The sequence below is a fragment of the Vulpes vulpes genome, chromosome 3 (genome assembly GCF_048418805.1).
Source record: "Vulpes vulpes isolate BD-2025 chromosome 3, VulVul3, whole genome shotgun sequence".
Lineage (NCBI taxonomy): Eukaryota > Metazoa > Chordata > Mammalia > Carnivora > Canidae > Vulpes > Vulpes vulpes.
In genome coordinates this window covers 76,561,608-76,588,499 of record NC_132782.1, presented here as the reverse complement: position 1 = coordinate 76,588,499, position 26,892 = coordinate 76,561,608, and the positions used below count along the sequence as shown (strand labels likewise).

Below are 26,892 nucleotides of genomic sequence, written 5' to 3'. Positions count from 1 at the left end.
TCTTGCTCAGGAAGCATGGTTCTCTCAAGGTGGGAAGATTGTTGCACATCCTCCTATAGTCTAACACAGAGGTTCTAAAGTGTGTTACCTGGACCAGCAGTGCTAGCAGCGCCTGGAAACTGTTGGAAATGCAATTTCTCCAGCCCTCCCCACCGCCCACCGGGCCTACTGAGTCAGAGATTCTGGGGGGTGGGAGCTAGCAACCTACATCCAACAGGCCTCCAAGGGATTCTCCTGCTCACTCAAGTCTGTACAAAGATACCTGGAATTCTAGTAGGGAAGGGAGACCGGGGCGTGCTGCCCCCACGTGGCTGTCTACCGCGGTGAGGAAACCTGCCAGGCCCTCCCACTCTGCACTCTGCGTCATTGGACACTGGGAATTGTCATCTCTGAACAGGTGCACAAACAGAAGAGTTGGTGGGACCGGCTGGTGCCTCGGGCTTCCGGGGGCTCTTTATCGCTGCTCTTCCCACGGGCCTTCTGTGGCTACTCCTGGGCCTCTGCCACTAGATGCCCAGCGCTCTGAAGGCGTGCACCTGCCTTACGCAGGGTCTACCGTCAGTCCGACCACAGAGCCTGGCCCCAGCCCGATGCAAGACAAGTGTTTGCTGAATGAGGAAACGTGAAGCCTCCATTCACTCCAAGCATAGTTTTTCTTGCTTGCCTTCCCTGCCCACTCAATGTCCCTAAACCCCAAATCCTACAGCAGACCAGGATAAGCCCCTGTGCAATGGGACCTCCCAAGTTCAGATTCTCTGCCATTTCAAGGTGGAGGAGCAGAGTAATTGAATGTATTTTCCTGCTGTGAGAACCTCGGGGGCGCCTGAGTCTTCAGTGAAGTCCTGAATTCTTGATGAGATGAAATACTCAGCTGCAGGAAGGTCAGGCCCTCCGCCCTCTGCGGGGCGTGCTGTGAGGAGCCTGCGAGCCTGGAGGCCCCAGCTTCCCTGATCAGACTTTAGGTGGATCCAAACTCACTCATCACAGAAGGTATGAAATTAATTTGAGGACAGAGAGAGAAGCATGGAGAGAAGGATGGGCTGAATAATCTCTGGAACACTGCCTACTTCTATTCTTTTCTCCATCCATCTGCAAACGGCATCATGCTACCAAGAGAGAGCTGCCCAAGTCTGTGGGTTAGAGCTTCTCAGTCCTGGGGAGCAATTGTTTACAGTTTGCCATGGCGGCCCCCGCCCCCCCCCCCCCCCCCCCGTCATCTGGAATATCTGAACAGGATCTTGGGCAGCCAGAGTTCTACACGCATGATTGAATGCTCTCATCCATTTATTGCAGTGCAGCATAAATACACAACCATTGTCTAAGTGTGTCCCGAAGATCAATGTGGCAGGGCTGCTCAAGGTCATTAGATCTGCAGCATTTCCTGCCCATGGCCTCTCTTTCATGCCTGGCCCCATACCATGGACAACGGAGCTTCCCATCTAATAAGCAGACCCCCCCCCCAGATGGGTCTGTCTCCCATCAGTCTGTCAATGGTGTCCGGATGTGAAGTGCAGGAGACCCCTTGTCACCAGGGGGACTTCCAGAGTCCTTTCTGGCTCTGAGATTTTCCCACATGGAGGAAGAAGGGAAACTGAACGTCTCACTGTGAAGATGCCTCCCCACCACGAGCAAAGGGGTGGACACATCTGGATCCTGGACAAGATGAGCAGGCCGAGCAAAGGAATGGGAGGTTGGTGGAGGTCCCTGAAAGCAAGAGCAGGTGTTAGGCCATGATGGATCCATCTCACTCATGTGGTTTCCCCACCTTTGATGTGGGGACATGAGGACAGAGAGAAGGATATACTGGGTTCTGTGGTCCTACAAGGAATCTATTCAGGTTGGCATGGGGATTGGGTTGTAAGTCATGGCACAGCCTCTGCAGACACTGCCCGGAATGCAGTGGTGACTCAGAAAAAAGATGAAGACCCATCATCACCCCAGAGCCTATTTATTGGCATTCCAGAAGGAAGCTTCTACTAACTTCCAGACTCACAGAGCAGGCAGGCGTGTGGCTCAGAATCTATGGCTGGCATGGAGAAAGCTCTGCCCTCTGGAAGAGACTCCCCATTCTGAATGGAAGCGAGGAGCTGCTTTGACCTGCCCTGGTTGGCACCCTGGCAGGTGCCCCCACCAGCCCCCGCTCCTGAGGGAGCTCAGACCCTGGGCCCAGCCTTTCCCAGCTAGTGGTTCTCCATCTGCTGCTCCTCAAAGGCCATCTTGGATGAGCAGCATAGAAGGCACCCTAAAGGGGCCCGTCTCCCACCCAGCATGCAATGCAGCAGGATGTGTTTTGTTGCCCTCATTTGTCCCAGGCCCCCTGCGTTGGGAGGTCAGTCACCCTCCAAAGCAGTCAGAGTATCTCTCCAGCTTCGTATTTCTTCCCGAGCACGGCCCTGAACACAGACCAGCACAGCAGTGCGCGCTCACATGAACTGGCCTCCCAGCCCTGGAGGAAACACTGGCCCCTGTGCATGTACTGACATGGTGTGGCCAGGATCCGTGGCCACAGACTCCACGTGGCTTCTGTCTCGTCACAGAACCCAGGCCCACAGTGGATGTGTTTCACTGCTGTATGGGTCAAAAAGGGTTGCATTTTAATTGGCTGTGACTTTCTGGATAAAAAATCTGTAAATATAGAGAACTTGCTTAGGACCTGTGCCCAATAATGGGTCCTCTGGTTGCAGATCTGAGACAAGATATCCAATAAGACCAGACTGTTTGGATGTCACATGCCTAGTTTCCAGTTTGATGGTCTGGTAGCAGGTAGGAGGAGAGGGCAGATGTAGGGCAGGCCTCCTCTCTGCCAGGCACATGGAGCTCCAGCCTCACTGGAGCCTCAGAGGGGTTACTGCCCTGAGGAAGTGCAGGCTACCTCATGCCCACTTCACAGATGAAGATGTTGGAGCTCACAGAGGTTAAATAATGTAGCCGAAGATAAGAAGCAAGGGAGTGGAATTTGTGATTTCAGATTTAGCACATGCCTTCTGCTTCCCTCTGCCAGGGCCACACCCTCTGCTGCTTTAATCTGAACTTGGATTTGGGGTGTGCACCTTGTTCTCCCCAGTGTGGCAGTTAAAACGTGCTGGCCAGGTTCCCCTGTGACAGGGGACAGCCATGGGTCAACCTCACACTCTGACTGTGGCTGGGATATTTATTTTCTCTGTATGCTTTTTTTGACTTATTCAACAAATATATGTTGAGAACCTGCTAAGTGGTAGGCATTATTCTAGGTGCTGGGGATACATCAGGGAAGGGGACAGAGAAAATCCCGTCCTCATGGAGCTTAGAATATAGTTGGGACACACCTAAAGTGTGGAAACAAAGAAGAGAACAGAAGGTCACTTTCAAATGAGGATGTCAGGGGCATGTCCGTGAGATGGGGCCATTTGGGCAGAGACATAAATGGGGTGAGGGTGGGTGGTGTGGCCCTTTGCGGAGCCTGCACTCCAGGCAGAGGGAATGGCTAGTGCCAAGGCCCCGAGGTAGACACATGCTTGGGGACGGGGCTGGGGGTGCTGGAGGGCAGGGAGCGGGGGCACACTGTTCTGTAAGTCATATGTCACATGGTAAGAATCAGGAATATGTTTCTCCTCTTAAAATGGATATAATCACTGCACTGCAGTGCAGCCCTGGAGTAAAATTAAAGGTATGGTGTCTGAGTATAGGTCAAAGGAGAGGACATTAACAGCTCTGTGCTCCCACTCTCAATTGCCATGGTGATTGGACCTTAGACTGAATAACAATCACTCATCTCAGTACCTTTCTACCAGCTTGATCTGTCCTACTGGAGTGAACCTGTGAGAGTTTCTCGGCCCTCCTAGACATGGGTTTTGTGGAAGGCTAAATAACAGCCCAAAGATATCTACAACCTCATCCCAGGATTTGCAAATCTGTCCTTTTATGTGGTAGAAGGGACTTTGCAGATATGACCAAGTTAAGGACCTTGAGATGGGGAGATTATCCTGGATTCTCTGGGTGGACCCAAAATTCACAAGGGTCCTTATAAGATGGAGGCCGAGGGAGGTTGGATGCAAGAGGACAAGGCAATATGATTAAGTGGTGGTGCCATTAAAGATGCAGGAAGGGCCACATGCCCGGAAGACAGGCAGCCATCAGAAGCTAGAAAAGACAAAGAAACAGTGTCCCCCCAGGGCCTCTAGGAAGAACACAGCCCCATCGACACCTTGATTTTAGCCCAATGAAACAAATTTCAGACTTCAGATCTCCAGAATGCTAAGAGAAAACATTTATGTTTCTTTAAGCCACAAAATTTGTTGTAATTTGTTAGCACCGCAATAAAAAGGTTTATGTTTGTTTTTTGTTTGAAAAGGCAATTTACTAAAAGCCTACTCAGCTCTGGCCAGAACTCATCTCATCTTTGAGAGTTCAAACACAGGGGATGCTGTGGTTTGTCAGGCGGAGGTGCACACTACCGGACTGTCAAGTTTAGGGGCCAAGGGTCCCAATAAGGAGCCCACTCTACTTAACCCCTGGGAGATGTCTGAAGTTTGCTATGTCTGAAAAAGAAGAAGTGGGACCATCAGAATCAAGCAGGAGGCCTAGGAAAAATGTGTCCTCATAGCAACTCTTAAGAACAAAAACCACACACAATTCCCCTTTGCAAATTTAAGGGGACGTGGTGAGGCTCCGAGTGGTTTGTGTTATTAATAGGATGTAGAGTGTTAAGGTGAGCATGTAAGACAGATGTCTCTGAAGGGGAAGGCATAATGAAAAACCTGTGTGTGTGTGTGTGTGTGTGCGCGCGCGCGCGTGTGTGTGTGTGTGTGTGTGTGTGTGTGTCTAAGTCCTCAGTAGCAATACATTGAGAAAAGTCTCATGACCTTGGTTTATATCCAGACATTGTCACATTGTAGTGGCTGTGTGACCTAGACAAAGTTTCTAAACTTCTCTGTTCCTTAGTTTTCCCCCATGAAATATAGAGTGTCATTTATATCATAGGGCCATTACGTGCATAAAACTCTTTTTATTCTAAAATGCCCAGCAATTTGTACTTCATACATTTTGCTTGCCTGAGCCTCTGTTTTGTTGTGGCCCACACAAGAGCCAGTGTGACCTGGTCAGGTGTTACAGAGAAGATTCAACTGATTCCAAGTCCAGAATCTATTAACCACCCCTTGGTTGTCTACTGTGGCAGTTCTGGAAAATGCTATTAATCAGCTGAGACCTCTGGATCCCCATGCAAATAAAACAGAAAGGGGTCCAGAGCATTTGTGCCAGGGGCTGATGGAAGTGTCCTGTATGTAGAGACTAATAGAATTGTAATCGAGGATGGATTGTACCACTCCCTAGCTGAGTGTCCATAGGCTGGTCACTTAGCTTGGAATGGGTTTCTTTATCCATTTAATATAGAAGAATACTACTACTAATAAAATAAGAATAGTAATAATGAGGTAATAATAACAATAATAGTAAGAAGCCACCTCACAGAGATTTTGGGAGTATCAAATAAAATAAGAATGTTAAATCCTTTTAATGAAAATGCAAGATAATACAAATATAAGACATAATTTTGATATGCCTATTAATGATGTGACATCCAATTTCATCTCTGTATTTAGGTTCATGGCATCCATCTCTGCTCCAGGCTGGAAACTGAAGTTGACCAACACATAATTCTGTCTGAGAACAGTGAAATATAAGCTCCTCATGACTATAGCATACCTGCTTTTTTTTCTCATTTAGGGACTGTCATTTAGGCTTTTAGGATTCTCTTGACAGCTTCCATCGGGCATTCCGCAAATCAATAGGATGAAATATCATTGCATTACTTGTCTCGTTCTGGAGCGTTCCTTTTACCACACCCATGACCCCAGTCAAGTAATTCTTAGTGACGACCTTAGGATAGAGAGGAAAGCCATTTCTGATGGGCTAGGAGTGGGGGGAGAAGAGACAGGTGGCAACCACCTGTAAATGTAGATAAGGAATGTAAAGCTGCTCAGGTGGAACAATGGGTGAGGTTTGGCTTTACTTCCATCCAGTCTGCAAGGACTGGGACCTTTCTGGATCTATGTACTGGTTGTGAAATAAGGTCCCAGAAGCCAAGGTGACCTTATGAAAACGCTCCAATTATTCCCTAGTTCTTTCATCATTACGTCTAAGTTCTTCAACACAGCTTCTTATGAACTTTTATGATCTGGCTTTGCCATCATATCCTGCCTCATCCCACCCCTCCATCTGATTCCTCCATGAGCTGCCTATCCTGAGCACTTGGAGGCTGCTGTATCTGGAACACCATCCTCTGGCCCATGCCCTCCTCTAAACCAATTCCTTCTTCAGGTCTAAACTTTTCTAACATTCTTCTGGTAAGCCTTCTTGAGTCTCCTGAGGTTGAATGTGTTTCCCCTCACTTGTGATCTATGTTATTCCATAACCAACTTGATCATCGCACCTATGAGAGTATATGAAAATTGTCTGCTGGCATTTCTGTTTTATCCAATAGACCAGAAGATCCTTGAGGATGGAGATATATACTGTTGGTGGTTTTATTTCTACAGCACCCAACAAAAGTTGGCCCGAGCTCAGTATTGGTGGAATGGAAGAATGAACACATGCTGTCTTGAGAAATGGGTAAAAAACTCAGTGCACTGAGGAAAGTTCCCATGCACAAAAAGAAGCATGGCAAATGGAAATATTCAAAAAAATGGGCCATGATTACATATGAAAGTTGAAAAAAGGATCAATTGAATAAAATCCAGGGATAATCATCATAATTAAAGAATGGAAAACACAGGATGCACAATGGATGAAGAAAACATGACTAGATACAGGATAAAGAATCAAAAGACCTCCCAAAATACACACAGATCAATGGAATGGAATGGAAAACCCACAAATGGCCCTCAACCATATGGTTAATTAATCTTCAACAAAGCCGGAAAGAATATCCAATGGAAAAAAGATAGTCTCTTCAACAAATGGTGTTGGGAAAATTAGACATCCACATGCAGAATGAAACTTTCTTACACCATCCACAAAAATAAATTCAAAATGGATGAAAGACCTAAATGTGAGATAAGAAATCATCAAAATCCTAGAGGAGAGTACAGGCAGCAACCTCTTTGACATTGGTCATAGCAACTTCTTACTAGATATGTCTCCTAAGGCAAAGGAAATGAAAGCAAAAATAAACTATTGGGATTTCATCAAAATAAAAAGCTTCTGCACAGTGAATGAAACAATCAACAAAACTAAAAGGCAGTCTTCAGAATGGGAGAAGATATTTGCAAATGACATATCTGCTATAGGTTTAGTATCCAAAATCTATAAAGAATTGATCAAACTCAACACCCAAAAACCAAATAATCCAGTTTAAAAATGGGCAGAAGACATGAATAGACACTTTTCCAAAGGAGACATCCAGATGGCCAACGGGCCATGAAAAGATGCTCAACATCACTCATCACTAGGGAAATACAAATCAAAACTACAATGAGCTATCACCTCACACCTGTCAGAATGGCTAAAATTAACAACTCAGGAAACAACAGGTGTTGGTGAGGATGAGGACAAAGGAGAATCCTCTTACACCATTGGTCAGAATGCCAACTGCTAAAAAAAGAAAAAAGAATTCAAACTGGTGCAGTCACTCTGGAAAACAGTGTGGAGGTTCCTCAAGAGGTTAAAAAAAGAACTACTCTATGATCCAGGAACTGTGCTACTGGGTATTTACTCAAAGGACACAAAAATATTGATTTGAAGGGATACAAGCACCCTGATGTTTATAGCAGCATTATCAACAACAGCCAAATTATGAAAAGATCCCAAATGACCATCAATTGATGAATGGATGAAGAAGATGTGGATATATATATATATAGAGAGAGAGAGAGAGAGATTATATTATATATATAATGATGTGATTATGTGTATATATATATATACATATAAAATTTTTAAAAATGAAACCTTGCAATTTGCAACAACATGGATGGAGCTATGTGAAATAAGTCAGAGGAAAGCGAAACAAAACTGATGAATGTAGGGGCAAAAAAGAAAGAGAGGCAAACCAGAAAACAGACTCTTACCTACACAGAACACTGAGGGATGCTGGAGGGGAGGAGGGTGAGGAGTGGGCTGGATGGGTGATGGATTAATATACAGGGCACTTGTCATGATGAGCACTGGATGTTGTATATAAGTGATGAATCACGAAATCCTACACCTGAAACTAATATTACACTGTATGTTAAGTAACTGGAAATTATGTAAAAACTTGAAAAAAGGACAAAAAAGAATCAAAAGACCAAAATCAAATGGGTCTAGACTGAATGGAGGGCAGAAAAGAAACGAGTACGTAGAAGAGAGAAGAATAGCAATGAAGGACTGTGTGTCCCTTCCCGGCTGTAGACTGTTAGCATTAGCGGTTAAAAATGATGAGACCTAAGGTACTTTGTTCTGAGATTGAGAATGGAAATGAAGGTAGTGACTCTTCCCTTAGAATCCCTAATTAGTTAGAATATCCTTGACCCAATTTTAGTTCCCAGAGGAAACCCCATGCAGTTCAGAGACCTTCGTCCTCCAGAAAAACAGCCAGACAGGAGTCCGGGGTTAAGCCCATGGCTCTCTGTTCATGAACCAATCACAAATGCAGACTGTGTTAAGCCATATGTCCCTCTGTTTTAGTGACTGGAACCCAATCGCCGTGTGTGGGAATGTGGCACAGCACACTGTTTAAGTAGCAGATCACAAACACAACATTTGGTTGGGCTGTGCAGACCCCTGTTTAGTAACCAGATCACTAACATGGCACTTGGGTAAGTGGTATAACTTTCCAATTTAGGAACCAGATGACAAACTCAGGCTGTGGTTAAGCTGTAGCCTTTCCCTCTTAATACTCAGATCACACACGGAGCAGGTGGCTTTGCCTCTCAGATCACAAATTGAGCACACAGCAAAGCTGTGCAATGCTACATTTATTGGATTCAATTATACATCTCGACCTCATCTTTTAAAATTTTATTTGTTGCCTATGAAATTTTAATCAGCTAAAGATAAACATTTCGTAGAAACAAGACAACTGAGGCCATAAAATAAGCAGCTCCATATAAACACTTGAAAAGGCAGGTTGAGATCATGTCAGGAAACTTAGGGAGTTGAGATGAAGGACTCTGGAGCAAACCCACCAACCCTGCTGGATTTGGTGATGAGAGAGCATCAGAAGAGCAGTGGGATAGACCAAGGCCATTTCATTACAAGCTCTTTGCCACTGTGGACTGTCACATCAGAGGGGAACTGGGTGTTATAATTTGAATAATTGCAAATCAAATTCTTACTCTCTACTTCGAATGGAGTATATTCTGGCTCCAATGGTGTAGGCCTTGGCCATGTGACTTGCGTTGGGCAATAAGAAGGTAGAGAAGTAGCATAAGCAGAGGCAGCTGGGCACACCTTCTCGTACCAATAACACCTCAGTGCAAAAATCTTTCTATGAGTTTCTGCTGACTGGGCCCAGAATGAAAACAAGTGGGACAGACGGGAACCCAACTCGTGCTGGAAGCAGAACCTCCCAGCTGACCCTCGGCTTGGATCAATTGACTCCGCAGACCCAGAACATTATTGTAAGTGCCTCTGATTACATGCCACTGAGTTTTGGGGGTGGTTTCTTGTGCAGCATTGTTGTGCAACATTAATTGATACACTAGGAATTTCCAAGGGCATGAGTAACCACACCACGGGAGCAGGAAGCAGAACAAAGGAAAAGCTGGATGTGGCTCTGAGTGAAGGTCGGGTTTAACAGAAAACAGGAGAAGAAAAGCTGACCTAGATTCTGCCTCTACCCTTTGCAGAGAAGCAGCCCCAAAGAGAGGGACTTCCCTGAATCCACCTGCCATGTTCTTGGCTCTCCCCCTACCCAAAAATGTTTCTGGCTCAGAGACTCACACCAGTTTATTGCAAATTCTATTCCATTATTAATCTTAACTTTATGCAATGGACGGGTGTACTGGAGAAAATGAACACACAAAATTTGCAACCTGTGAAAAGAATTCAAGAAAAAAAAATCCTACAAAAATTGCAGGAGAACCAAGCACTTTGGAAAATGAAGAACACATACTTTTGAAAAACACAGGGAATAAAAGTAAACTTTACACAGAAATTGCTTTGTGCTCCTCACGGTACTCTTATATCCAAATAGTTGTTGATTAGATGGAAATTAGTTAATATATGAGAAGTAAGGTTTTAAAAATCTAATAACACCATAGCAGAAATGACAACAGAAGCAGTAAAAAGCAAGATTTATAGAAGAGAAAATAGACTCCATGAATCAGATAGCAAAATAAATATCATTAGCTCTGACATACAGAAATAAGGATTCGAGGATGAAAAGCATAGGAGAGAAGATGATAAATACAAAGGACATAGAATAGAGACATACAGAAAACCATTCTTTCTCTTTTTTTAAAGATTTTGTTTATTTATTTGACAGAAAGAGAGAGAGAACACAAGCAGAGGGGGCAGGAGAGGAAGAGGAAGAAGCAGGCTCCCCACTGACCAGGGAGCCTGGCACAGGGCTTGATCCCAGGACCCTGAGATCATGACCTCAGCTGAAGGAAGAGGCTTAACCGACTGAGCCACTCAGGCTCCCTGAAAACCATTATTTCTGAAGAAGAACCAAGAAGGCACAGAACAGAAGCAATAACCAAAACTTTTAAACAAAATTTATAATAATAAAAATATATAATAATAAAAAATACTTCCTAAAAGTTTAGTTCTTTAGATCTTTAGGGCTTATCATGAATCATGAAAGATACCAACACTTGGACATATCTTGGTGACACGTTTGAAAGGCAAAAATAAAGAAAAAAATTCTGCAAAACATCTAGGCATAAAAAGTAGGTTAATTTCCAAGTAAGAAAACCAGGCCCTCTTGGACATGTCCTGTGAAGTCTAAACTCTAGGAGACACTAGACAGATATCATCAAGATTTTAAGGGAAAATGCTTTTACTTAAGAATTTGACACCTAGCAGGTTTGATTCATCTTCAAAGACAACAGACCTCATAACAGCTCAGAAAGCATAAAATCTACCACCTTTCCTAAACAAATGATTTAAAATGTACATCAGCCCACTAAGAGATGAATAAAATAAGGAGTTTGGGAATGAGGAGAGCAGGATATAAACAAACTTTCTGAGAACTGAAACCATCCAATCTAAAATTTAATTTAAAATAAATATTACAAACGTGACTATAAAGCAAAATGCAAGTTAAGGTAGCTACTTCTTAAAAAGAAAGACATAATATGAAATGCCAATAATTTAATAATAATAAATTGGATCTAAATCCCATTTTGCATAAACGAAGATCAAGAAGTAAAAACAGGAGAGATAAGCAAGGAGGAAAAAAGTACTAATTTTTTTCCTATGAAATCTGAGGTTGTGATGCCCCCAGCTTTGTTCTTCTTTCTCAAGATCGCTTTGGCTATTTGGGGTCTCTTGTGCTTCCACACACAGATTAAAATTATTTGTTCTAGCTCTGTGAAAAGTGTTGTTGGTATTTTGGTAACAGTTGCATTAAATCTATAGATTGCTTTGATGGCATGGACATTGTGGACATTAGAACAATATAGGTTCTTCCAATATTTAACAATATTAGCTATCCCTGAACATGGGATATCTTTCCATTTTTTTGTCTCATCTTCAATTTATCTCATCAGTGTTATTTTTTTTCATCAGTGTTTTATACTTTTGGAGTCTAGGTATTTCATCTCCTTGGGTATTTTTATTCTGAAAAAAAAGTACTAATTTCTTTATTTAAATGAGGACAGAGTTCTTATTTAATTGCATTGGTTAGTAGATTAATGTTAAATGATAGTTGTGTTAACAGGCTTATGTACCATGATATTTATTTTAATGGAAGTGCTGTGTCTAATTGCATTTTTTTTCTCCAAATTTTGTTCTGTAGAAGATAGTTCCAGGAAGTGAAGCACTCTTCTAAAAATTATTACATAAATAAATAGACTTTCATTGTAAACATGAATGAGAAATACGGCATATGATTTCCCCTACTGAAAATGACAAATATAATTAGTATCAATGTTTCTGAGCAGTCTTGTAGTTAAAAGATCAGATTAATTTTTTATATTTTAGTGTTTGCTAATAGTTAAACAGGGAAACCTTTTCTTAGGTAATATTGTTATAGATATTGAGGTTGTCTCCACCCCATCCTGTCCCTGGTGGGCATGTGACTCACTTTTGACCAAAGAGACATGCTCTGATGCCTGATGGGGGTCCTGGGAAGCATTTTGTCCTAGAGAAAGAGGGTCACAGAAAGAGATGGCCCCTCCTTAAGCTCTGGGCATTGTCAGGTTTAGATGTAATGTCTGGAACAGCTCCAGTCATCTCGTTACTTGTATGAAGATGACATTGTTCTAGTTATCATGGTTTGTCTCTGCTCCACAATGTCTGGGGTCTATTTGGAAAGACTTGAAAGCTGGGGTGACTTGATAGTGTGGGCTGAATCCTTTAAAGGCTTGTTCACTCACAAGTCTGGCAGATCCAAGGAAGATTCCAAGACTAGGATTGCCAAGGATGGAGCCTATGCATTGCCTCTTCACGTGGCTTAGCTTCCTCACAGCATGATGACCACAAGATGGCAGGTAGCTGGACTTGCTACATGGAAACTCAAGGCTCCAAGTGGTAGTATTCCAGCAAACAAGGTAGGTGCTGCATGGCCTTTCTGACCTAGCAGTGGAGAGCACACAAGATCACTTCCACTGCATTCTGTTGCTTAAAACAAGTCCCAAGCCCACCAGACTCAAGGGAGTGAGAAGGTGGACCACCTATCTTTGGGAGAAACTGCCAAGGTCACATTGCAGAACATGTAGTGCTATGGCCATAGTTGGAGAATACCATCTATATAGGTAGCAACACGGAGGAGGCAGAGGAGGGGTCAAAGCTGCTGACTCAACCAACCCTGAAGCTCATTCAATTCCAGACTTCTGTTTACTGAGATGTTTCCTTACTCTTTAAGCCAGTTCAAATTGGTGTTTTTGCTACTTGCAACAAAAGCCTTCTAACAGAAACAGATATTAATATCCTGCAGAGCCAAGTGCGTGAAGAAAATTGTCCAGAGAACGCTAGTGTACTGGCAGGGGATACAGACATTCTTGGCAGGGAGACCTGTGATTTAATTGCTGTGTCTTTTTGGGTATTTACTGAACCTCTCAGAGCTGAGCCTCAGTGTCTTTATCTGTAAGTGGGAATAATACTACTAATAGAGTTGGATGTGTGTGTGAGGTTTTTATTGAAGTAATCTCCACCCCCCCCCCCCGGCCACCCAAAGAATGCCCTTGTCAAAGAAAAAAAAATCATGGAAGACTGTGTCACAAAATGACCGCCAAAAGATCTCCATTGTCTTAGTGGAGGGATTCTGCAAAAAGCAGAAACCCATCTGAAGTGAGTTAAGCAACAAACAGGGGCTATTTTAGAAGGATACAAAGGACGGGGATGACACCGAGTCCTGGGAGAGGAAGTGAGGGATAGGACGGTAGTTCGCAGGACCCACGGGCAACAAGGGCTGCCATGCTCCCTAAAGACACTAAGAGCAGAACGTATGGACCACCAGCTTTCCCCAGAAGGCAGCTCCTGTTCCCTGTCCCTCCCTGGACTCATAGACCTTCAATTCTTTCTGTTTCCCTGTGTTCACAGGAAGAGGCCTAAATGACCACTCAGCTCATGCTAACAACCTGAGCATAATCATGAAGGGCCAACTGCAACAAGACTGACACCTCCCAGCCCATCCAGGTCTAAGGCTCGCTCTGGGTTCTGGATGTTACATGAGGGAGAGGTGCCTGGCTCACACCTCTGTGGAGAGACTGGGATAGGCTGGGCATACTAGGCCATGTGTCTGCCTTGGAAGGGTAGGATTCACTGGGTGTGACATTTGGAGAATCACAGCTTGAGCATGGGAACTCGGATGATTCAAGAAGGAAATGCCATGCCGCCCTGCTGGGGATGCTCGTGTCTCCCAACAAGTGGGGGCTCTGCACTGTCCCACTAGCCGACTCCGACGCGCTGGGTGTCCCTTTCAAAGTTCTCCTTGGATGTTGACAGCTGCCATTGTGTGTGGGTTCCCAGAGACTCAGAATCCATCCTCAGGGGACTCAACACTTGTTTCAGAAAATCAGGGGATGAGTCAGAGCTCTTGGTATTTTGCCCCTGTGGCTTAGCTGATTTCTTCCTGCAATGCTGGCAGCATGGTTGGTGGCCTAAGAGCAAGATGTCCAAGTTTACAGTCAATTCTAAATTAAGAAAACCTCAGTGCATCCTGGAATCCTGCCAGAGAAATGCACCGGTACATTAGCTTCTCTGCTTTCATTTGCAGGCTTTCCGAATGCCAGCAAGCTGTGCTTGTTATGGAGAGCTTTGATAACACGCTAATACACTTAGCAAGGTAAAAATAAATAATAGGGCCTCTTGGAGCTTTCCTGGCTTTGAACCCTATAACTATGAGTACTTCTGTAAGTAATTATCCCAAACAGCCTACAGGTCCTTCCCTGCACCCTCACCATCGCCTAACATCCCAGTTATATCTCCTTGGAATTACATTTAGGTTATAACATAAATACATTAGAAGGTAATAATGCATTTTAACCTAACTGAAATCTATTTAGATTTTATCTGCTTTACGATGTTACTTGGAAAATCATTGAAGGAAAATCCTGGACACCCAGAAATCTAGGGTGATGAAAGGGGGTTTAATTTGCTCTCCACTGGGCACAAACTAATAAAGACAGAGATGTGAGGATGGGCATGTTCCAAGCACAAAATGTGAGTAAAAAACATGATTTATAGTAATCTGATCCTTTGTGATTTCTACATCTTATTCTTATTCCCCTCCACTCTTGATTAACAAGGAGACAGTCACCTTCTCCCTCTTTAAATATCCTTTTCTGTGGTTCCTGAAGATCTCTTAGAAGTTGGGGCAGTTTGCAAGTGCACTGGACCACTATTCTGACTCAGCAATACAGAGAGAGACAGCCAGCCACACCAATGCACCAATCATGAGTAAGAATACGATTTAAAAAAAAAATCAGTCCTTTCTACATTTAAAAAATAAATGTTTTAGAAATATAGATTGTCTTCATTTTGTTCTTTCAGTTGGAATTGTGCTGGGCTCTGTAAGTCCTGGAAGGTTGGTCTAAGCAGCCAGGATGCTGAAGCAGCCCACTTGCTCAGGGCTTCTCTAGTGACAGCAGAGACTTGGAGTGCTGAGATGCTGGAGGCAAGGACAACCTAGTTCTAAGCCAACAGGACTTTGCAGCAGAGACTGCTTGCTGCCTAACTACTATCTACTCTCCCCTTCATCCTATACTGTTGGGGTGGTTGAGTGCCAAGACTTTCACAGACATACGTAAAAGCAGTGGGTAGAATTTGAGGGGAGCTCTTCAATAGGAAGTCATGGAATCTGGCATCCTTTTCTGTTCCTCCCTCCTCTTACTTTTCCTTCCTGCCTAGTCCTAATGGCTGGAGCTTCAGCAGCCATTTTGAGACAGTGAGGGAAAGAACAAGCAAATTGCAGAGACCCCTAGTCCTGACAACCTTAAACTGCTGGACCAACAGCAAACATTGTTTCCTCTGACCATCTCCTTAGGTGAGAAAAATAGTTCCTTATGTGCTTATGTCATTGTAATTAGCACCCTTCACAGGCAGGCAAATGCAATTTCCATCTCATGCACACTCTGTCTTCCATAATAGGCCAAAAACTAGGGTTGGACAAATCCAGCCCTGGTTGCTATTTACTTCAGCAGGATCAAGTGGGCTTTCTGGTGTCACAACCATGCTCCAGGAGCAAAACCTCGCAATTCCTATCTCTGTTTATTGTTGATGATGTTGCCAGCGTGTGGTGACCACAGTTTTTCTCCAGAAAAACTTCCAGGGAAAGGAAAGAAAACATCAAACTGATTCTGACAAGGCTTTTCTGGGTGGAGCAAGAATTAACTCACTGTTGGAATCACTAGGGAAACTGGCATCTCTAAATCCAAAGAATTTTAAAAAAAGAAAAAAAAAGATTTACTTATTTATTTGAGAAAGAGAGCGAGAGAGCACCTGCGATTGGGGGGAGGGGCAGAGGGAGAGGGAGAAAGAATCTCAAGCAGATTCCCTGCTGAGTGCGGAGCCTGATGCAGGCCTCCGTCTCATGACCCTGAGATCATGACCTGAGCTGAAACCAAGAGTCAGACGCTTAACTGACTGAGCCACCCAGGCACTCCCCTAAAGAGTCTTTTTTAACTGACTCCCCCAAAGGTTCAGAGAGAATTAGGGAAGGGGATAGTCACCAACTAAAATCTGCTGGCAAGTCTGGCAATGGGGACAGCCAGACCAAGCTACCTGTCCATGCAAAGCCCATTTTTCAGGTGACCAGGCCTTCCTGAATTTTGACTTTTTCCAGATTTTAATGATTTGATGCAGTAGGTTTCTGACTCCGTCCCATACTATTGCGTGAGCATCTATCTGTTCCAGGTAACAGCCCAGCTCTGTCACTAGAAACACTACGGTGTTGTTAAGTGGTAAAGAGCGCAGACTCTTAGCCAGATTTCCCGGATTCACATCTTAGCTTGACTTTTAACAGCCCTGTGGACTTAGGGCAAGTCACTTAAGCTCCTGTTCCTCAGTGCTGGCAACTATAAAGCGGGCATGAAAATAATGCTGCAGGACGGTTATGAGGATTAAGTAAACAGTGCCTGGCACCCCTATGTGATAAGTGACGTAAGTACAATATTTTCATTTATGACAGAGGGCTCCGCAAGGTTCTTTATGGTGATGCTAAGCCCCGCTTTGCTCATTTGTAAAATGGGGACACGATGGAGCTAATCCATACGCTCACCTCTGGGGCTGCTGCGACAAGAGGTGAGGTAAATGCCTGGCACACTGCCTTGCACCAGCAGGCCCTCGATAAATGTTACCTTCTTCCCCTGCCTCCTCTTTTCCCTCGTGCTGTCACTGAAGCCTATATGACAGATGGCCTGAGTGTGCCCAGTGTGCTTTATTCCGTGGATTGCTATTTAAGGGAGGGAGGAACCAGGGTGAGGGCAACAGATGAGACCCTAGTACGGAGGCTCCTCCGGCCTTGACCTCAGTAGCTTTGTAGCTGACGGTGCACTCGGCATCCTGGTGTTGACAGGGATGGGCCTTAATGGTGGGAGAGCGCTGCCACTTTTGCAGAAGGAGCACATGGTGATTTGTCTTTTTTCTTTGTCAGGCGAGTTAAAAGAGAGGATGCCTAGTTTTCCTGGGGTGGAAAAGCTGGATTTCTGAAGCTCTACACTTAGGGTGGATTCCTCACAATAGGATCTACCTCGCCCCTGTCTGGTATCCCTCCTTCACCACAGCTGATATTTGCTCTTCGCGGGGAAAAGGTTTTAAGCCAGGCCCCATTTCTTCTCATTTAGTCTTACCTGACTCCTTTATAACAACCCAAAAATGTGATGTCGTAGAACACAACTTGGGCTCCAAGTTAATGCTCTGCTCACCCTGCAAAAGCTAGCTCATGGATGGCTGGCTTCTCGAGTGTAAATTTGGTATCAAGCATTAGAATATCCATAGGCAGAAAAATAACAAAAGAAGAAATAATTTAGTCATTTAAATCGGAACAAACTCCCAAAATATCTTCTTGTTATCACTTTGATGAATCAGACTCCAGAGTTCTTAGGGAATATATCAAAATAGCTAAAGTTTTTAATATGCTGGGGAGGGATTAATATGAAATGGACTAGAGTGAGAGAGGGAGCCACAGCACCCAACCTGGAGGGCACAAGGCAAGAAAAAGAAAAAAATCTGGACTAAGAAATGGTGGTGAAATGGGTTCATTGTCAATAAGTATGAGATAGGGACCTAGGGGGCTCAGCGGTTGAGCGTCTTCTGCATCAGGCTCCCTGGATAGAATATGCTTCTCTCTCTGCCTGTGTCTCTGCCTCTCTCTGTGTGTCTCTCATGAATAAATAGATAAGATCTTTTTTTAAAAAAAGTATGAAATAGTATCATACAGTAAATTCTGCCTTGATGTTAGGATCTATGGTTTATTGGAAACATCACACATTATAAACAGGAGACAACACCCCCCCCCCATCTGAGCTCTGTAATGTGCCTTATTAATTTAGTTTCACAATGCTTCTGTCTCCTCATAAAGCAAGCTAAGTCCCAAACTCCACGCTAAGTCCAAGCATTTGATATTGGACATCCACAATGACAGACTGTCACTCCTCCCCTTCGGCACACACTTGACCTGCCAGAAAGAAGGGATTGAGGAGAGGGTCTGCACAGGGTTTCCCTCACACGTGAGTTTTTCCTGAGGTGTGGTCCAGCCCTGGGTGCCTATATAGCCTACCCCGTCTTGACTTTCAGAAGTTGGCATTCAATGAAAACAAAGTCTTGACATCTTGGCACTGTCCATGCCCAGGTCCTGGTCTTGCTTCAGCCTTGCCCTCCACCTCCTGACCTCTGTGTAAGACTCCGGACTTTTTCCTTAATGATATTTTGGTTCTAGTCCTTCCTCTCTAGTCCTGAACCCTAATGCAGGGGTTCAGCAGCACAGTTGGGGACCTTGTTAGAAACGGAGGGACTCAGGGGGTGGGGCCCAGCACCCAGAAACTGGGTATTCTGACTCATGACTTCAGGTGCTGCCCTGGGTTTTCCTGCTGGGTTTAGATGGCACTATCCAGGAACCCATCTGCTTCTGATCACTGTGAGTAACCACAGTGAGTGACTACACAGGAAGAGAGCTAATCTCTAGTACTGACTGGGACATTTAGGATATACCAACAAAGAATCACCCTGAGAAGACAAATGGCCTTCTTACTGAGTATATATTAATGTCAAGGGCTGGGGAACTTAAGACCCCTCAAATGGTGTACTTTTTGCAATTCTGATTCTCTTATTTTACAGAGATTAGAGGACCCTTGGGAGATGTGAGGCTGAGGTTATAGCCAGAACAAGGTCCTGTCCATGGCTGTGAAAGTAACAACACCACTCTGTTGTTTGCTGATCAGGAAAGGCACCAAGCACTGCTCCTTTAGCAGCTGTATTAGTGAGGGTTCTCCAGACACACAGAACCAACAGGAGATACATATACATCTCTTATTTATTATAAGGAATTGGTTATTCAATTCAATGTAAGGAACAGGTTCATACAATTCTGGAGGTGGCTGACATGACCCAAGATCTGCAAGGTGCTCTGGCAAAATGGAGATCCTGCACAACTGATGGTATAGTTCCAGTCTGAAGGCTCAAGATTTAGGATGATCTCATATTTCAACTCACGTCTGGGGGTAGGCAAAAAATGATATCCCAGTTAGAAAACAGGTAGGCAGGAGGAAATCTCTCTTACTCAGCTTTTATGTTCTATTCAGACTTCCAAGTGAACTGATGAGGTCCACCCACATTAGGGAGGACAGTCTTCTTGACTCCGTCTACTGATTCAAAGATTCATCTTGTCCAAAAACACCTTCATAGGCATGCACAGAATTAATATTAGACCAAATATCTGAGTACACGGTGGCCCAGTCGTGCTGACGCATAAAATTAACCATCACAGAAGTGAAGTCAGTTTTAAGTATGACAGTAAAAGTAGACATCCTAGGAGAGGGATAGAAATTCCACTTCCTCTATATTGTTTTTGTTAAGAAAGGACTTCAAACTGTGTCAGATAAGTCAGAAATGAAGCATACTCCCATAGTCAGAAGAAAGGGTGATAGATTCTCTTCCTCAGGACTACACTAAATTTATGCTTTGCTAATCAAATTTGGTGCCAGCAGCCATCTTGAAACTAAGTGGCCTCTTCAGTACAAGAACCAATTTTGGAAACCTACTTATACCCAGAAGGCCAAAGGGGAAGACGAAGAATCCATTTGCTCTGGGCCCTGAAATCACCAACCAAGGCTAGACCTTTCCTCTTGGAAGGATAAACAGGAAAAAAAAAAAAAAAAGAATATTGCAAAGAAAATTTCTACACAGTAAAAAGAGAGGTAGCCACTGGGGTTAGAGCAAAGGAGAGAGAGAAGTTTCCTTACAGGAAAAAAAGCTCACAAAGCATTTATTTGTGTTCTTAGTGAAATACACACACATACTCACACCACAAAATTGTATCTATGAAGCAAAAGTTATGATTTAAGACCGTGCGAAAAAATTTTTTAAGTTAAGAACCAAAGGGAATTCATCAAGAGAAGTAAAAGAAACTCAAGGAATTTTAAAACATAATAGAAAAAACAGCAGGAGAGATAATAAAGAACAGGGCCAATGATGTTTAAATTCCAACTCAGGTTACAGAAAACAAACTTGGAAAGCTTGCCAGAAATGCAGACCGAAAGAACAGAGGTGAAAATTATGATAACCTGGCCTTAGATTGCTTGTCAATAAATAGCATAGCTGAAGAGGAAACCAGAAGATAAGCCATCATCAAGAACATAACAAAATACATGTCAGCAGATTGACAGAGTAAACTATTGCTCATAGAAATTTTAATAAGAAAATACTCCAAGATGACCAGATACAGTGTCACTGCACAAAATTCAACACTTTCCCATCATCAATGATAACTCATTAGTAAACATAGTGGTAAAAGAGATGCCATTTATTACAGAAAAAATTTCAAGTACCTAGGAGTGAATCTAAGAAGAAACTATTAAAATAGCTATAAAGGCCATAAAAATTTATAATAAAGCAAGAGAAACAGTGTATTCATGCATGAAAAGACTTTCTATTTTAAATATATCCATTATGAAATTAATGAACCATTCAATTCAATCCCAATCAAAACCCAAACCAGATTTGTCGGGGAAATATTAAATTGATCCTAAAGTGTGTATGACAAGGAAAATAAGCAGGAAGAGCCAAGATAAAAAATAAGAGCAGAGACTTGCACTACCAGATATCCAGATATACTGTAAACCTGCATGGTATTGTATGCTAACAAAAATAGAGTCTACTTGACTCTGGGAAACAAACAAGCCTTAATAGCTTTTGGAAGGGGAGGTGGGTGCGGGGATGGGGTGTCTGGGTGATGGGCACGGAGGAGGGCGCTTGATAGGATGAGCCCTGGGTGTTATACTATATGTTGGCAAATTGAATTTTTATAAAAAAACAAAATGGAGTCTAGATCAGTGGAACAGATTATGGAGTTCAGAAATATGCCAACTATATATAAGGATTTAGCATGAAGGTGGCATTTCAAATCATTTAGGTTAAGGATTCAGTGTAGTTGGGACAACTGCCTATCTATTTAGGATGTAAAAAAATTACATACTTATAATATTTATAAAAATAAGTTCAGGCAGATGAAATATACATAAATTCTTTAAAAAAACAAATATAATACATATATAATTATATAAAATAATTATTGTATTATTAATATAGTAACATATTTATAACATAAATATAATTATAAATATATATTGAGATAAATATCTTAAACCAGACAAAACAATAGCCAGAAGGAAAAGATAAAGAGCTTTACCGACTGAAAATTTAAAACCTCTGCATGTTGAAAGCTCTTTGCAACATAATCAGCAAGGGATTAGCCTCTAGACTACGCGAAGGGAGCATGAATAGAAAAGGATGGGTAAATCAAGAGTAAAGTGAGTACCAGAGGAGGAAATATGAGCAGCTACTACATATATGAAAAACTGTTTATCCTTTTTAGAAGCCAAAGCAATGAGAATTAAAAATATGTTATTTTCAATCTATCCAGTTGGTAAAAAAATTTAAACATTTGATGGCATTGCTGGTTGGAGGAAATGTGGTGAGAAAAGGTCTTCTATTTTGGGACAGCAACTGTTAAGGGTGATTTGACAGTATCTATCAAAGTTGAAAATGTTGCAAAGCCTATAACATACCAATTTGACTTCCCTGTATTTCCCTAGAGAAACCATCCCAGGTGTGTGCACATAGAGGCAAGAACAGGCAGGTTTCCTGTAGGATTTTTGTAAAAGGAAGAAAACACTGGAACTCAGTGTCTATTAACAAGAAAATGGCCAAGTAAAATACATGATCTCCTTAATATGGAATCTGCACAACAGTTTAAAAGATATGACTGCTCAATATACTGACAAATTGCTGAGTGAAGTAAAAACAAGAATTCTATGAGGTGTCTGGGTGGCTCAGTTGGCTAAGCATCTGACTTTTGATTTTGGCTCATGTCATGATCTCAGGGTCCTGAGATGGAGCCCTGCATCAGGGTCTGTGCTGAACATGGAGCCTGCTTGAGATTCTCTCTCTCTCTCTCTCTCTCTCTCTCTCTCCCTCCCTCTCCCCTTCTACTAAAATAAATGAATGAATGAATAAATAAATAAAACTTTTAAAAAAGAATGCTAAATGAGCATGGTATTATTTATGGAAAGAGGAAAAAACTCAACAAGTGTACTTTTTCCTGGGATTAAGCACAGTAGAAATTCTAAAAGGATCCATACTGAGGTGATAATAATGATTAGCTAGCTCTAGAGACTCCCAGGGTTGGCAGGTGCATACAGTCGTGAGGTGGAGGCACACACAACAGCATGGCCAATTCTTAAAAGTACAGATTAAAGGGACAGAATGAAATAGATTGTGTAAATTTTGACCACTGCTGTATCCCTGTGCCTAGAATAGTGCCTGGCATATACTGGGTGTTCAGTAAGTATTGAAATGAATGAAAAACAATACCATTTATGTCTGTGAGGAGTGCATGCACTCAAAACAAAAATACAACCTTTACCCTAAGAGGCATAGTAAAATTGGGTAGAGGCAGGGTGGCGCAGCGGTTTGGCGCCTGTCTTTGGCCCAGGGCGCGATCCTGGAGACCCGGGATCAAATCCCACGTCGGCCTCCCGGTGCATGGAGCCTGCTTCTCCCTCTGCCTATGTCTCTGCCTCTCTCTCTCTCTCTCTCTCTCTCTCTCTCTCTCTCTCTCTCTGTGACTATCATAAATAAATAAAAATTTTAAAAAAATAAATTAATTAATAAGAGGGAGGTTTTTCATAAGGATCTGAGGTGATGTTGTGTCATACACTGAGAAATATGATTAATTCAACTCGGTGGCCGATGCACAGAAACCAACAAAAGTATCTGAACTGGCAGGAAAGTAAGGGTTCTCCAAACTCTAAGTGCAGGCAGGAACCCAGAAAATTAAGGAGAGCTCTGGGCTGTCTTTCTTCCTAAGAGAGTCTGCCAATCCTCATGGCCTTAAGCCATGGCTTTGATGAGCCTGCACAAATCAGGGACAGGAGGCAAAACCTGTGGACCATGTCAGAAAAAGAGTCTATTAAGAAGTTCTGCAAAGGGGGACCTGGGTGGCTCAGCAGTTGAGTGTCTGCCTTTGGCTCAAGTCGGGATCCCAGGGTCCCAGGATCGAGTCCCACATCGGGTTCTCCGCAGGGAGCCTGCTTCTCTCTCTGCCTGTGTCTCTCATGAATAAATAAAATCTTAAAATTTTTTTTTTCATAATTAGAAAGAAGTACACCATACTATAGCAACCGAAAAGTTACTTTGAACAATGAAGATTGGCAGTTTCACGTAGACAATACAATGAAGTGCAGCACACATTGCCAAATCACTCTCAAAAGATTACAGAAAATTCCAAACTTGGAGATACTATGTGGCTGATTCATTTGTTGTGAATGTCTATCACTCAGGGGGTGATACCTGTCAGGATTTGAAGAGAAACTATTTCATGTGAAGCTAAACAGAATTTAATTAAGAAAGAAAAAGAAACTATGGCTTCACTAAATATGAATAGCACAAAGTCTCAGAATTCTTTGATACATGTCAACATTATGCTGTAATTCTAAACAATGCTAAAGCTGTCATGACAAGGGGTACATATTGTAAAAAGCTGCGTGTTGTTTGGAGGTTCTGTATAAAGAATTGCTAATGGCTGAAAGTGATTTAGAACATTCTTTATATCAAATGTGAATATGGTTTAAACTCAAAATTTGTACCAGTAAGAAAAAAGTGCTATATAATTGCGTGCGTTGATATTTGCCATGGGCAGTTAATGATAAACCTGTACTTTAAAGCAGTGCTCAAAGTGTGGTCAGTCACAGGAGCATCGCCATCGCCTGAGCACTTAACCACAAATGCAGTGTGGTGGTCTCACACCAGACCTTGCAATTTCAAGAGATGCAGCTTTACGAAGAACCCAGGCTTTATGAAGCTCTTAAGGCTATTCCTTTGCTAAAGTTGGAGAATTACTGCTCTAGTAGAAATTGGATTATTTAAGATGTGTGGTATCTGGGATGATTAATTTCAGGTGTCAACTTGATTGGGCTAAGGGATGCCCAGATAGCTAGTCCAGCCTTATTTCCGGGTGTGTCCGTATGGGTGCTTCTGGAAGACAGAAGCATTTGAATTGGTAGACTGAGTAAAGGAAACCACCTCACTGTTGGGGGCTGGTATCAGGCCATCGGCTGAGTGGCAGGACTGAACAAAAAGGTGGAGAAAGAGCAAATCGCTATATGTTTGGACTGGGACATCCATCTTCTGCCCACAGACATCGATGCTTTTGGTTCCTGGGCCTTTGGACTTAGGCCAAATTATGAATTCCATCAGTGGTTTTCCTAGGTCTCCAGCTTGCAGATGAAAGACTGCGAGGCTTCCTAGCCTCCGTAATTGTATGAGCCAATTCCTGCAATAAGTCTGCTTTCATAGGTGTGTGCACACACACATATGAGATTTATTGTAATTATTAATAATAATCATTATTAGTATATATTTCTTAATTTTATGTACACATGTGTATTTTAGCAGTGTATATATATGTGTGCTCCATACATTAAAAATGTATCTATGTATACATGTGTGTGTACACATATATACTTCTTGTTGGTTTTGTTTATCTAGAGAACTCTGACTAATACAATACCTAAAATTCCTTCGGGTGTTTGGAGAGTCCTCTATCTTATAAGCCTTGGGACATAACATCTACCTCACCTAAAAAGCCTCAAGAACCATAAATGTCACCAACTTCCCATGCAAATGCAATGTGGGCATGTGACCCAGGCTTGGCCAATCAGAGACAACCTTAAGGTTTTAGTCTGGAGCTAGATCTGCAAGGAAGCCACTATGGAGGTTCCATGTGACCTCGGACAGCAGTTGCATGGCACCTAGTGGCACTCAGAATCCAGGTGTGCCAGCAACAGTCCTTAGGGAAGGGTTCTGTGCTGGGGTTTGGACTCTGGTGCTGGCTATACAGCCTCACTTCCTAAAACTTTCCCAAGCCTGGTTCACTAGCCTTCCTATCAATTCTGTGAGCTACCCACATCTTAACATAAATTTCTTTTATTTATATTAGCTTACATTAGCCAGAATTGAGTTCTGTGGCTGGCATTAAGCATCCTGACTCCATATGCATTTAATGCAGTGCTTATTGATTTGTTTTATTGCCCCCCCTCACCAAGGGGTTTTTTCATATGGATGATATATTTTAGGTTGAGAGCATTTTAGAACAAAAAAATATAGCTACATATATGAACATACATACATCTGTATGTGGAGGTAAAAAAAATCTAAAATGAAAAAATAGGGGTGCATTGGTGGCTCAGTTGGTTAGGTGTCTGCCTTTGGCTCAGATCATGATCCCAGGGTCCTGAGATCGAGTCCAACATCAGGCTCCCTGCTCAATGGGGAGACTACTTCTCTCTCTCTCCCTCTGCACCTTGACCCCACTTGTGCTCTCTCTCACACACACTCTGTTTCTCAACCAAATAAATAAAATCTTTTTAAAAATGGAAAAAACAGACCAGACTATTAACTGTTTCATTTTCTACTTTTCTGTAATCTTAAATCTGTTTTCCCAAGTACATTAATTTTCAAATAAAAAATTATTAACATCTCACTTTTGAACAGGATCATAGTGTGTGTTTGTGTGTGTGTGTGTGTGTGTAGTGTAAACTCTAAACTTCTCAAGGCTTAAGTGTAGAACTCCTGTTATCCAAATGGAACAGTCCCCTTTAAAAAAATCACAAGTTCAAACAAAGATTTATGTCAAAGATATCTATTATAGTTATTTGCAATTAGCACAAAGGAAATGAGTTAAAGAATCTCACAAATGAATAACAGCTAAGTAAATTTTGGCATATCCATACCCTGTAATCTTATATGACTATGAAATATTCAAATTTCGAAGATGTGTTCATTATGTGTCTTCATGCCCCTGGCACCATCAAAGCAAATGCCATATTGCTCGGAGTTTAGAATTCAACATAAAGAACCCGTAAGAAATGTGTGATGTGGGAATTTAGCCTGTGAATCAAAGAAAGTTAAATGCAAGGGCTGGAAGTGCTGCTTGAGATGGCTGCTCACCCATGCTGGCTGGGAGCTGCTGTCTAGGGCATTTCAAAGGATTGATCTCCTTGAAAATCATCAGGGGGAGGTTTGCACCCATCCATTCCTTCATTCCCGTCTCCAGCCAACTGGCTGTCTCACCAACTCCTTTTCCCTTGTCTGTCTTGCTCTCTCAGCCAACAGAATTGCCCACGCTCACTTAATCAGGCCAGTGGTGGAGGCTGGAGGTGGCAGTGAGTGACCACACAGGAGAGAGCTCTGCACTTTCACATTACCTTAATTCTAATGTAAATTGTTTAATTACTTCTCCCATGGGAGAAGAGCAAAGGACCAAGGTATTTTTAACCAAGATGTTTGATGAAAACATAAAACAATAATTAGAAAAGGAAATAATAAGTAGTAGTTGAGTTCCTCATGGTTCAGAGGCTCCAAAGAGCACACAGTGTTCATGGGAACATTGCTCATTCTGTCTTCGTGTTATCAAGAAAGCAGGCCAGAGAGTTGCAGAATCCTGGTGCATAAGAAATAAGGCAATGATTAAAATGTTACAGAAGATTTAAAATAAAGAAGACTCCCTGAGCTCTGAGTGGCAGGGCTTCTCTCCAAGGGAACAGTTTTTCC

At 42.7% G+C, this 26,892-nt stretch overlaps 1 protein-coding gene across 13 annotated transcripts in view; it reads right to left on the bottom strand.

The window, feature by feature from the left end:
- Positions 1-26,892, bottom strand: part of CALN1 (calneuron 1) — a 544,567-nt gene that overhangs the window by 30,181 nt on the left and 487,494 nt on the right. The window contains exon 6 of one of the 13 annotated variants that reach the window (XM_072752792.1): positions 1,308-1,704. The exons of the other annotated variants lie outside the window; for them this stretch is intronic. Within the exon in view, the coding sequence (XP_072608893.1) occupies positions 1,480-1,704 (225 nt within the window). The 3' untranslated portion in view covers positions 1,308-1,479. Of the gene's footprint in view, positions 1-1,307; positions 1,705-26,892 lie in introns of those variants that run through there. 13 annotated transcript variants of the gene reach the window in all.